The following is a 13,787-nucleotide window of genomic DNA, read 5'->3' as shown; positions in this document are numbered from 1 at the left end:
TACGGATTACATGTGTTTTTTACATGTGGATTTTCTTCATCCAATGCAATTATATTTGGAAAATCTAGGAGAAATTGAAATATTGTGGATTTGAAACATGCACCTTAGATCAGTTTACGATGCGTAATAAAGAGCACAGCGGGGATGAGATTTCTTTAACCCCCCCACTCTAGAGATTGTTTTCACCTTCCTGACCAGGCCAAGTTTTACAATTCTAACCAGTGTCAATTTATGCAGTAATAATTCTGAAACGCTTCAATGGATGCCAGATTATTTTTTTGTGACACACTGTACTTCATGTTAGTGGTAAATTTTGGTAGAAAATGGATAGGTTTATTTGTGAAAATATTGCAATTTTGGGGAAAATGTTGAAAATTTCACAATTTTCAAACTTTTAAATTTTGTGCCCTTAAACAATACAGCTGTGTCACACAAAATAGTTGATAAATAACATTTACCACATGTCTATTTTACATCAACATAATTTTTTAAACATAATTTTATTTTGTTAAGAACGTCATCAGCAATTTTTTTTAGGGACCACATTACATTTGAAGTGGCTTAGAGGGGGGCATATTACAGAAAATACCTGAAAGTGACACCATTTAAAAAAGTACACCCCACAAAGTGCTCAAATTTTTTAAAGAAGTTTATTTACCCTTTAGGTGCTTCACAGGAAGTAAAGCAATGTGGAAGGAAAAAATAACATTTTTACTTTTTCCCATAAAAACGTTGTTTCAGCCCAAATTTTTTTATTTTTATAAGGGTAACATGGGAAAATGGACCCCAAAATGTGTTGTGCAATTTCTCCTGATAACACTGATACCCCATATGTGGTGGAAAACTACTGTTTGGGCGTACGGCAGGGCTCGGAAGGGAAGAAGCATCACTTCACTTTTGGAATGCAAAATTGCTGGAATCGATAATGGACACCATGTAATGTTTGCAGAGCCCGTGATTTACCTAATCAAAAAAAACTAAAAGTGACCACATTTTAGAAACTAGACACCTCAAGGAATTTAGGTGTTTTACAGAATTTTATGACATTGAACTGTGAAGATAAAAAATTCTATTCCTTCCATAAAAATGTTGTCTTAGCCCCAAATTTTTGATTTTCACATTGGTAACAGGAGAAAATGGACCCCAAAATTTCTAGTGGAATTTCTCCCTTGAACGCTTCTATGCTTTTCTATGTGGTGGAAAACTATTGTTTGGGTGCACTGCAGGGCTCAGAAGGCAAGGAGCACCATTGAGTTTTATAAATCAAAATTGTCTGAAATCAATAGCGAACCCCATGTTGCGTATGCAGAGTCCCTTATTTTCCCTAAACAGTGGAAACCCATGCAAAACGTCTGTCCAGGCCTTTTCATGAGTTTATTTATTTTTTTTAATTCTATGGAAGCAGGGTTGAAAAGCAATGACTGACTTTTATTTGTTCATTTTCATAGATTTTTAATTTATTATTAGTTGTGTCCGATTCAAGTTATTTCTCTGACTATTGTAGGTATTTCTTTCATTAAATGAGGGGTACCAACAATTTTGACCACGTGTGTAATTAGTTCCGTGTGCGTGTAGTTTTCTGCACATGTATTTGGCTAATCAAATAAATAAATGAAAAAAATTATGGGGAGCCCCCCTATTTTTCATAACAAACCAAGGTAAAGGAGACAGCTGAGGGCTTATATTATCAAGTTGGGAAGGCCCCAGGTTATTGGGCCCTTCCCAGCTTAAAAATACAAGCCCACTCCAGAATTGGCGCTTCCATAAGCTACGCCAATTCTGGCACTTTGCCCAGCTCTTCCCAATTGTCTAGGTGCGGTGCCAATCAGGGTAATGGTAGTTGGGATTGATGAAAGCTGTGATTTGCTAATCTATTTTCCTATGTATTTGACAGCTTTAATACATGTGAGGAATGCTTAAGAAACAAGCATTCCTCACATGTATTAAAGCTGTCCATCAGTCGCAAATCATGCACATGGGAGTGATTCAAACATATCACCGAGCACGCTGAAGAAACTCAGTACTCGCCCGAGCATACTTGCCGAAACGGTTAACCGAACATACTCGCTCATCACTAGTGCTGACGCCTTGTGTATGTTTATGTTCATATATTGGCCACATGGCATATTTGTGCACCTGTACATTCATTTACTTCTAAAGGTATGCGTGCCTAAATTTTTGCATTTTTAATTTTTGTTTTTTTGCTTAATTGTGAAATGAAGCTTTCATTAATGTAATAATTTGCTAGACGCCAACTCTTCTTTAATAAAACAAACTTTATAACGTTTATGGTATATTTCTTTGATGATCGAGTCTCAGTAGCTTTGTGTGAATTAAACTTATTCCAGGCCCCACATCCATATGAACACATCTGTGACTAATATATTCTTTACTTCAGTACATCAACAGATGTAACAATGAATAATTTAATTTGTCAATGGACTCAAACTACATTTTCAGTTGGGAGCACAGGGGACGTTTTATCAGTTCCTCTCTCCCATTTGATTTGATTTTAGCATGTAGAATCACAAAAAAGACAACTCTGTAATGAAGTGTAAGGATGAGGGTTGTAGTCTAGTCGAGTGGAAACAACAGGTGTGCAGTGCTGCAGTATTAGAAAGTATCACAGACACAAAAAGCAATACCCAATAACTTGTTAATGATGGTTTCTTTTCTTTCTAGAGTCACAATGCTTGTCGGGTTTCATTTTCAGTGAGAGCAGGGCTGCCATCAGGGCATTACTGTCCTTACTACTGTATGAGGCCCGATGAACAGCAGTAAAGAGTGGGGGCCCGGGCCTGGTCTGGCGCCTCCTTCCTTTTGCGCTTCTGCTCACTGGGCCCCGGGGTATCATGTGCCTGCGTGCCGCCGCCGCAGTCAGCATACGTCTCCTTCACTCAGGGAGCCTTGGAGCTGCACGGCCGTCAAAACTGAATGGCCGTGCAGCTCTAAGGGAATCCCTCCTCCCCTTCAATGATGCGCTGCAGACAGCGCGTACGCGATGATGTCATCGGTACACGTCGGCATCGAGCGCAAGGATGCGGCCAGTCCAGAAGTGGAGCTGCAGGGATCGTATAAGAGGTAAGTATGAAAACTTTTTTTTTTTAATAGAATTAAATGGTCTTGGGGGACAGCACATGATGAACTGGGAGTGGGGGGTAGGTAAAGCTAATGATGAACTGGGAGTGGGGGGTGGGGAGAGCACATGATAAACAGGAAGTGGGGGGTGGGGAGAGCACATGATGAACTGGGAGTGGGGGGAGCACATGATGACTTGAGAGTCGGGGGCGGGGAAAGCTAATGATGAACTGGGAGTGGGGTGGGGAGAGCTAATGATGAATTGGGAGTGGGCGTGGGGAGATTAAATGATGGCGTTGGGGGAACTCATGATGACTTAAGAGTGGGGGGGTGAGCTAATGATGAACTGGAAATGGGAGGTGGGGAGAGCTAATGAAGAACTGGAAGTGGGGGGGTGGGGAAAGCTAATGATGAATTGGGAGGGGTGGTGGTGAGAGCACATGATTAACTGGGAGTGGGGAGAAAACATGATGAACTGGGAGTGGGGGGTGGGAGAGCACATGATGAACTGGGAGTGGGGGAGCACATGATGAATCGGGAGTGGGGGTAGGGAGAGCAAATGATGAACTGTGGGTGGGGAGAGCAAATAATGAATTGGGAGTGGGGGGTTGAAAATGCAAATGACAAAGTGGGGGTGGGCAGAGCAAATAATGAATTGAGGGTGGGGGTGGCGGGAGCAAATGATAACTTGAGGGTGGACAGGGAGAGCAAATGATAATGAATTGAGGTTGGGTGACAACAAATGATGATGAATTGGAAGTGGGGAGAGTAAATGATGATGAAGTGGTGGTGGGAGAGAAAGAGGACATTACAAAATGAATTGGGGCAGAGGGCGGCATGTAAATATAATGAATCGGGAGAGTGGAGGCCGTTGAGGATGCAGGAGTGTGACTGGTAATGAATTGGGGGAAAGAGTACAGGATCTAATTAATTTATATATTTATTAGGTTGGGAAAGTGGATATTTACAGTTGACACAAGGCCAAGTCGACCTGTCATTGGCTGCAGAAGAACAAAGTGAAGGTTCTGGACTTGCCATCTTAGTCTCCTGACCTCAATATCATTGAGCCATTCTGGGGAGATCTCAAGCGCGCATTTCATGCTAGACAACCCAGGAATTTACAGGAACTGGAGGCTTTTTGCCAAGAAGAATGGGCTGCTTTACCATTTGAGAAAACTAGCACAAAAGACTTCAAGCTGTCATTGATGTTAGAGGGGGCAATATACGGTATTAAGAACTGGGGTATGTGAACTTTTGATGAGGGTCATCTGGATGTTTTTGGTTGTCATTAAGATTTAAAAAGAGAAAACACAGTAGTTTGACAGTTAATGGCTGCACCCAACCAATAACCATGAGTGGAGAAAAAGTTTTTTTGTTATCATCCATATTCTCTGAAACAAGGCCAAGAAAGGAAAAATTCTGCTAGGGTATGTAAACTTCTGAGCACAACTGTATATATATATTATAAGGTGGCTGCCGGACAGGTCGTGGTCATATGTGTCCCCGAAGTGCCAAGCTTTGGTGATGTAGGACCCGGAGAAACAGTCTCCATCACACATAGTGCTGAGAGGAATTTAATGGGCCCGGATTACAGGGCCGGGTTTTACGAGCAGCTGAAAGAGCTGGGGGGGAACTGCTGCTCATTTACCTCCAGTCCAGGTCTTGGAGGGCTGATTTAAGACAGCTGCGCCTGTCTCTGTCTGTCTGTGTGTGTTGGGCAAGGTTAGCAGACCTTGCATGTGCTTCTCAGACTCTGCAGGAGGCAGAGAAAAGCACTTTGTTTAAATGGCTGAAGCCGTGCTGCATGGATTTGTTATTTTGAGCTTTGTTCTGTTATTCCTTTTTGTGCCAGGAAAAGGCTGTTACTTTTGTTTCTTCACTGGTGTATGGACACTAAATAAACCACCAGTTTGTTTGAACCCATGGACTGCATCACTGTGTGAACCTGTGCCTACCCCCAATGTGGCTCAGTGAGTACAAATCCCTACAATTGGTGCTAGAAGCACGGGCACAGATCCCAAGCGGCAGTGTGACTGCTACAAGAAGACGTATATGTCCTGGGTGAAGTTGGCCATAAGCCAGCAAGTGTCGCCGGACAAAATGGAGGACCTGCTTAAACATCTGTTGCAGGCACAGCAGGTGCAACAAGCACAGCAGTACTTGCAGAGCCAGCAGAGCATGCAGCAGCATCAGGAAACAAACTTCTGATGCAGCAGATCCAACAGCAGCAAACACAAATGGAAATCTTGGCAGAGCAGATCCGTGGCAGGACGACCACCACATCCTCAGATCCAGGTGATGACTCACACATCAGGAAGACGGTAAGAAGAGCATTACAAAAGATGACCCCGGGTGATGACGTTGAGGCGTTCCTTACGATCTTTCAGAGGGTGGCAGAGTGGGAAAAATTGCCTCCAGAGCAGTGGGCGGAGGTACTGGCACCATATTTGACAGGCAAGCCACAGAAGGCCTATTATGACTTGGCCTTGCAGGACACGAAAGAGTACGCTAAGTTGAAAACTGAGATTTTGGCACGCTTGGGAGTGACTCTGACTGTCAGGGTGCAACGGGTGCACCACTAGGCCTATTGCAGTGACAAACCTCCCTGTTCCCAGATGTTTAACCTCCTACACCTGGTCCTAAAGTGGTTGCAACCTGAATCTTCCTCCCCAGCACAGATGGTGGAGAAGGTTGTTATAGACAGGTTTATACACTCCCTCCCGAAGCCGGTGAAACCCTGGGTTGCCCAGGGAGATCCCTATAATGCCGATGACTCGGTGGGGTTGGTGGAAAGATACCAGGCGGTTGAGAGTCCATTGGGAAAACAAGGTGTCGTAGCCTCTCAATACTGGGGTTCCCAAAAGGCGGCAGACACCCAAAAGAAGGGAGCTAGCGCCACACCTGGGGGGCGTCCTAGAGTTCAGGAGGGGTCTGAGTTGCTGCCCAAGGTCCCACCCAATAATATATAGTGTTGGAGATGTCATGCCCCTGGCCATATTGCCGCCCGGAGTCCCATAAACTCTGAGACAATGGACTGCAACATGGGCCGGCGTTGCTCCTATTTTGCCTACCTCGCCTGCAGCGTGGTTCCTCATCATGGCGAGGGCCCTCAGGCATGCTCAGTGTCAGTAAACTGGGCACAAGTCTCTGGACTATCGGACTCAAGAAGTTTGGTGATCCTGATAAGGGCCACACTCCCTCATCCACTGGTTCCTGGGAAGGTGGTGGGTGTCCGGTGTATCTATGGGGATGCTAGGAACTATCCTGTGGCCCAGGTGGATGTAAACACGGACTGTGGCACCACATCTCATGAAGTGGCGGTCGTTAAGGACCTATTGCATCCCATAATAATTGGACGTGACTTTGCATTATTCTGGGAAATGTGGGGGAAAGCGGGAACACCTGGTTGCTCGGATGACAGCCAGATCGCCCCTAAGGAAACTTACCCGCAGAACATGGTAGATGAGTTTCCCATGAGTGTGTTTGTGGGTGATGAGGATGAGTCAACATCCCCTGAGGCCAATATCCCTGAGCTGGAGGTGTCCGAGGGAAACTTTGGAGCTGCCCAACTCAGGCATTTAACTCTGAAAGGGGCCTTTGAAAATGTTACTGTGTTAAATAGGATGCCTCAGGAGCCGGGGGCTGACACTCGGTTCCCTCATTTTGCTGTGAATGGGGATTTGCTGTACAGAGTACCCAAGCCAAGGGGTGAGGTAATAGAACAGTTGCTAGTGCCAGGGCCCTATAGACATAGGGTGTTAGACATGGCTCATTCTCATGTGTTGGGTGTTCACCTGGGTGCAGACAAGACTCAAGAACGGATCCTCCAGAGATTCTACTGGCCAGGTTGCTATAGAGAAATAAAGAGTTATTGTCGTTCCTGCCCCACATGCCAGATAACCTCCCCAGTGGGCCACTTCTGCAGTCCCCTAGTGCCCCTACCCGTCATCGAGGTTCCATTCGAACGCATAGCAATGGATCTAGTGGGGCCTCTGGTCAAGTCCACCCGAGGGCATCAGTATATCCTGGTGGTATTAGATTATGCTACATGGTATCTGGAGGCCGTACCACTATGAAACTCCTCTGCCAGGTGTATAGCCCGGGAGTTAGTCCACATGTTTTCAAGAACTGGGCTGCCTAAGGAGATCCTAACAGACCAAGTAACTCCATTTATGTCGAAGGTCATGAGGGAATTGTGCAAGACATTGCAGATTGCACAACTGAGAAACTCTGTGTACCATCCCCAGACGGACAGACTGGTCAGGAGGTTTAACAAAACCTTGAAAGCAATGTTGAGGAAAGCAGTGGAAAAGGATGGTCGAGACTGGGACTGTTTGCTTCCCTAGCTGTTGTTCGCCATCAGGGAAGTTCCCCAAGCTTCCACAGGTTTCTCCCCGTTTGAACTACTCTATGGACGACACCTGGATGTGGCGAAAGAGTCCTGAAAAGCTGAGACCACTCCCTATAGGAGCGTGGTGGAGCACGTTGCCCAGATGCAAGAGAAGATTGCCCACGTGATGCCCATTATGAGGGAGCACCTCCTCAAGGCAAAAGAGGCACAGTTCAGGGTGTATAATAGGTCAGCCAGGGTGAGATCGTTCAACCCAGTAGATCGAGTGCTTGTGCTAGTGCCCACAGTGGAGAGCAAGTTCATGGCCAAGTGGCAGGGCCCTTATGAGGTGGTAGAGAAAGTGGGGGAAGTCCACTATAAAATCCACCAACCGGGGAAGAGGAAGCCCTACCAAATTTACCATGTTAACTTGATTAAGCCATGGCAAGATAGAGAGCCCGTGGAAGCTCCCTCTTTAGTAGCTGAGGCCGATGTGAAAGAGGTCAAGGTGGCAGAGTCACTGTCACGTGCCCAAAAGCAACAGTGGAAAGAGTTGCTACAGCGAAGTAAAGACCTGTTTTCGGAGTTGCCAGGACACACTCAGGTCACAGAGCATGAAGTTCTCTAAGAGCCTCATGTTTGCATCAATCTAAAACCATACCGGATCCCCTAGGCCCGCAGAGAGGTGATCTCAAAAGAAGTGAGGCGGATGCTTAACCTGGGAGTCATTGAAGAGTCCAAAAGTGGATGGTCCAGTCCTATAGTCTTAGTGCCAAAACCAGATGGGGAATGGCGGTTTTGCAACGAATATAGGAAGCTGAACGAGGTCTCGAAGTTCGACGCCTACCCAATGCCTAGGGTAGATGAGCTTATCGAAAGGCTAGGACCCGCTCAGTACATCACCACTCTGGACCTCACCAAAGGATATTGGCAAATTCCCCTGTCCAAAGAGGCCAAGGAGAAGACAGCCTTCTCGACGCCAGACGGATGTTATCAATACGTCAGGATGCCGTTTGGGTTGCAGGGAGCTCCGGCCACCTTCCAGAGAGCCATGGACCGGATCTTAGCACCCCACAAAAAGTATTCAGCGGCCTACCTAGATGACATTGTCATATTCAGCCAGGACTGGGAAAGTCATCTGGACAAAGTTCAAGCCACACTTGATGCCCTAAGGAAGGCGGGCTTTACTATCAACCCGAAGAAATGTGCCATGGGGATGGAAGAAGCCAAGTACCTAGGTTACGTGGTTGGTAGAGGGGAAATAAAACCACAAATAAATAAGGTCGAAGCGATCTTGAACTGGCCACAGCCCCTCTCGAAGAAGCAGGTCAGGGCGTTTCTAGGCATTGAGGGCTACTATCGAAGATTTGTCCCTAACTTTGCCCTGATAGCAGACCCACTGACTGAACTTCTGAAAGGGACGAAGTCGGCTATGGCCAAGTGGTCCCGGAAGCAGAAGGGGCCTTCCAGGAATCGAAACTGGTCCTCTGTAAACAGCCAGTCTTGGTGGCACAAAACTTCTCCAAGAAGTTTGTGGTCCAGACGGATGCATCGGATGTTGGGCTGGGAGCAGTCTTGTCCCAGGAGATTAACGGAGAAGAACACCCTGTAATATACCTCAATCGGAAGCTCTCCACTTGTGAGAAGAACTACTCCATTGTAGAAAAAGAATGTTTGGCCATTAAGTGGGTGTTAGACACTCTGAGGTATTACCTGTTAGGTAGAAGGTTCAGGTTAGTGTCAGACCATGCCCCACTGAGATGGATGTGAGAAAAGAAGGGGAACAATGCCAGAGTGACTAGGTGGTTCCAGGCTCTACAAGATTATATTTTCCGGGTAGAGCATAGGCCAGGGAAACAACATGGGAATGGTGATGCCTTGTCAAGGGTTTATTGTATGGTGACAGAAGGTGCCAAGCCCCCCAGCTTTGGGCAGAGGGGGGGTATGTAAGGTGGCTGCTGGACAGGTCATGGACACGAGGTATGTGTCTTCGAAGTGCCAAGCTTTGGTGATGTAGGACCCGGAGAAACAGGCTCCAGCACACATAGCGTTGAGAGGAATTTAATGGGCCCGGATTACATGGCTGGGTTTTACGAGCAGCTGAAAGAGCTGGGGGGAACAGCTGCTCACTTACGTCCAGTCCAGGTCTTGGAAGGCTGATATAAGACAGCTGCACCTGTCTCTGTCTGTCTGTGTGTGTTGGGCAAGGTTAGCAGACCTTGCATGTGCTTCTCAGACTCTGCAGGAGGTAAAGAAAAGCACTTTGTTTAAACGGCTGAAGCCGTGCTGCATGGATTTGTTATTTTGAGCTTTGTTCTGTTTTTCCTTTTTGTGCCAGGAAAAGGCTGTTACTTTTGTTTCTTCACTGGTGTATGGACACTAAATAAACCACCAGTTTGTTTGAACCCGTGGACTGCATCACTGTGTGAACCTGTGCCTACCCCCAATGTGGCTCAGTGAGTACAAATCCCTACAATATATACATACTCACAGCCTTACAAAGCTGCTGTGAGGAAGAGCCTTGGTAAAGATCTCTTTGGTTTCATGCCCAGATTAGGAAAACTGAAACATGTACCCATGTTTTCCAAATTTATATTTATTTATTAAGCTATATTATGCACATAAGCCTAAATTATTTCTCACTTGCATGAGATCTACTTTATGTATTGTACCAATGATGGAAATTTGATGATCTTCATACATTGGAATCTACATAATTAGTCATTTTTCCTCTTTTAAAGCATCTTTATTGGGCGTTATTACTTCCATTGATCCATTGATTTTATTGTATGGAAAGCATAGAAGTCAGTATAATGTTCTTTTGACAGTAATTCCTCATCATAGTAAATCTTCTTGTTGGACCTCAGGTAATCATTTGCATGGTTATGTTACAGGACGTGTATACCTAATTCTTATTTTATTTCATCAGGTATAATAAGCCGGGACTCGGCAGAAAAGTTGTTGATGAATATGCCTGAGGGCTCCTTCCTTGTTCGTGTTAGTGAGAAAATTTGGGGCTATGCTTTGTCTTATCGACATCAGACGGGTTTCAAGCATTTCCTAGTCGATGCTTCAGGAGATTTCTACAGCTTTCTTGGGGTTGACCCAAACAGACATGCAACTCTTACTGATCTCATTGATTTTCACAAGGTACTTATATAAAATAAGGAGTCTAGAAAGCATTTGAAATAGAAATCTGCTCAAAATATCCAGTCATTCTAATATCCATAGATGCTGTTAGAACAATAACTAAGGTTTAGTACTAAATCTATTAGTTTATGTAAATAAATGTAATGTATCCAGTAAGGTATGGTAATTAGGTTTTGGCATATGTATCTCCTCTTGCAAACGGGCACATAAGGAACCCCAATAGCTCATCTCCTGAGGACTTTCTAATATGTAGGTGATTTAATCAGTTTAACTGAATCAAAAATTTGCATTTCATTTTTCTCTATGGAAAACTTAGAAAACATGGCATGTTGCAGGTTGTTCAGATTTGGTTTTTGCAAACACTACCCTATTGCAATCCCTTACAACCATTCAGTACAACCGAGAGATTGTGCTGTGCCTAATCTTTGTAGATATAATACACCTTCCTTTATTTTTCACTTATGAGTTGGAAGATATTAAGTGCTTTTTGTCTCCTGACTGACACACCAAGGAAGCAATTTCTCATTTGAGTCTGAACACAGAGTCAATCTCATCTCAGGCATTTATGGCATATCCTTAGATAAAACAGCCAAGAACTGTACTGCCACCAAATAGGTAAATGGTAAGTGTCAGAATCCTCCCAGAGAATATATTGTATATGTAGAAAGGAAAGAAGTATTAAAATTCATATTTTAAGCCATAATTAGGATTATACTAAGATAAAAAATACAACTACAAAGGCCTATTAAGAGATAACAAATGGTTAAAAGTAACTAAATCAGTGTTTCCATAAGGGGTTGACTCACATAATAACAAACAGTGGCTACTAATTGCCTCAAGATAAGTCCAACAATGTGCAAAAAGTTGGTCATGAAAAATAGTACATGGCAATAAAAGGTTTGACCTCACCAAATTTCCAGGAAGAGATTTTTGAAGTCCAGGAAAATGTTGGCAATCTAGAAGATTAATGCCAGTCTATACATTGCCTAAGCGTCCCTATTGTGCCTCAACCATTATCTCCCGCCCTAACAAGGGCAGTACCCAAGTATAGGAATGCTGCTAATGTTATTCAGTACCCCAAATATCTGTCCAACATGTTTCTCCCTCTTTCATGAGTATTCATCAGGGTATTTACTGGAAGTAGGCTTAAAATAGATCAGGGGAACCTTGGTCATCAGGATGCAGCAACAGAGTGTTGCACTGCCCTCACTTTCTCCAGTTAGTGCAGCAATCTGCATTTCTTCTGCTATAATCTGAATGACCCCTTTTCCCAAATCTAATCTCCAGTACATCCTCTGATAAATCCACATAATAGAGGAAGAAACGGTTTGGGAGGATATTTGGGATACTGAATAACACTACTGGCAGTCCTACACTTGGGTACTGCACTTTGGTGGGAGCAAACACATGGGGAATGATAAGGAAGTTTAGGCAACGTATAGACCAGCATTTATGTGATAGCTCCCTTACATGCTCCTGGATATCATAGATATATTCCTGGAAATTGGGTTACATTACATTATTTATTATTTGGTGAGATCAAACCATTTATTACAATGCACTGGTTTTAATGAGCACCAGTTTACATTTTTTGGGCATATCCACAGATGTCAATACCCCTTTTCATTTTTCTTTAGAATCAATTTAACTTGTGTCACTTTGTGTTCCTGGAAATGTTTCTGCTTCAGTTCTGACATACTGTACAGCTATTATTATTTTTGTATTTTTCATGTATAGCTCTAACATTTTTATCCATTGTCAGGAGGAAGTCATTACAAGTTCTGGAGGAGAACTGCTAGTGGAACCATGTGGACAAGCACAGTCCCCACCGGACTTTAGCATATTATTTGGATGAAGCCGCTGGTACTAGTGGTCTAGAAGCACGGTTCATGAATTTATAATTTTAATTTCAGTCCATTAATATTTGAAAAAAAAGGACAATTTTTACGTGTTGGAGACTGTCAGTCACATCAGATTTAAGTTCTACTTTCTCAGTTTTATTTTTATGCTTTTAATATAATGACCTTTTTATTTACTGAGGAGTTATGGGGAACACTTAAAAGACAAATGTTCAACTGCTCCACATTAAAGCATATTTCCCTATTCGGTTTGTCTCCACTTTGTTCTTATTTTGCATGTATCCATTATTTAACATGATTTTATGTCATGTACTATTGATAAGAATTTGTAATTTATAGTCTAGTGAGTATCTAAAATGAAATATATTCCATTCTTATTTATGTATTAGTTATCTGGAGTTAGAGGGCAACACAGAGTGTTAGAAGCAAGCTTCTGAGAATACCATGACGTCAATGGTATATTGAAACTTATAAATTTTAAATTATTCTTAGTTTTCAAAGAAATACTTGGCAACCACCATCACTTTGATATTTTTTCTGTAACTTATTTAATTAAAATAAGATTGATTGAGGCAGATTAAATGCATGTAACCATTTATCCAAACTTACAGTTCAATATCCAAAAATCCAGTTGAGTATCCTGCTAGATTGTAAAAACAATTGTTCTCATATTTTAAACTGTTTTTTTTTAAAAAGTAAAATGCATCTTTTCAAATGCTGTCATGAAATGTACCAAATTTCAAAATAATTTGCTACTTTTCTAATTTTAATAAACTGCTAGAATGGTATTCAAATCTACATGTGCTCATAAGTCATATTTGACTTATTTGTTGCATTTCAAAAAAGAAAAATAACATGTTCCAAATGTAATATTAGACTCCAAACAATCCAACTTAAAATATTTTCTGTTTTAAGAAAAATGTAACTGCTAATAATAATAAAAACATACAAAATATATAAATCAGATAAACGATGGGAGTCCATATACTGAATGATCTTCTGTACCCTAACTGCAAAATTTGCTATAAGGAAGGCAAAAAAGTAGTTTTATAGCACCTTAAAGTAAATAAATCAATTATAATTATTCAAGGAGAAATAAAAAATACATTATTCTAATGTGAATGTTTGGCTTTGCACCATGTGACAAATACAGTAGATGTCGTGAATTAACTAAAAATGAGAGACCAATAATGAAGATACAGACTTAGATAGAATGAATTCAAGTTTAGAAAAGTAAGTCTGCTTTTTTACTTTCTCAAAAACAGCACCATCCTTGACTGTAAGCCATGCCCGGAATTGCCACTAAGCACATTCACTTGGTGAGCTGACTTGAATATTTCCTGTTTAAAGTGCCAAACTACTGCAAGTTT

The 13,787-nt window shown here is 42.8% G+C and overlaps 1 protein-coding gene across 1 annotated transcript in view; it reads left to right on the top strand.

Moving 5' to 3' along the window:
• SH2D4B (SH2 domain containing 4B) overlaps positions 1-12,413 on the top strand; it is a 393,818-nt gene extending 381,405 nt beyond the window's left edge. Inside the window, exons 8-9 of the mRNA XM_073685972.1 lie at positions 10,338-10,558; positions 12,321-12,413. Of these exons, the coding sequence (XP_073542073.1) occupies positions 10,338-10,558; positions 12,321-12,413 (314 nt within the window). The remainder of the gene's footprint in view (positions 1-10,337; positions 10,559-12,320) is intronic.
• The last annotated feature ends 1,374 nt before the right edge of the window (positions 12,414-13,787 follow it).

This window comes from Phyllobates terribilis, unplaced genomic scaffold (genome assembly GCF_046119375.1).
Source record: "Phyllobates terribilis strain yellow unplaced genomic scaffold, ASM4611937v1 Scaffold_5__5_contigs__length_657084704, whole genome shotgun sequence".
Classification (NCBI taxonomy): Eukaryota; Metazoa; Chordata; class Amphibia; order Anura; family Dendrobatidae; genus Phyllobates; species Phyllobates terribilis.
Note: the sequence above shows the minus strand (reverse complement) of the source record. Positions and strands in the feature narration are given on the sequence as shown.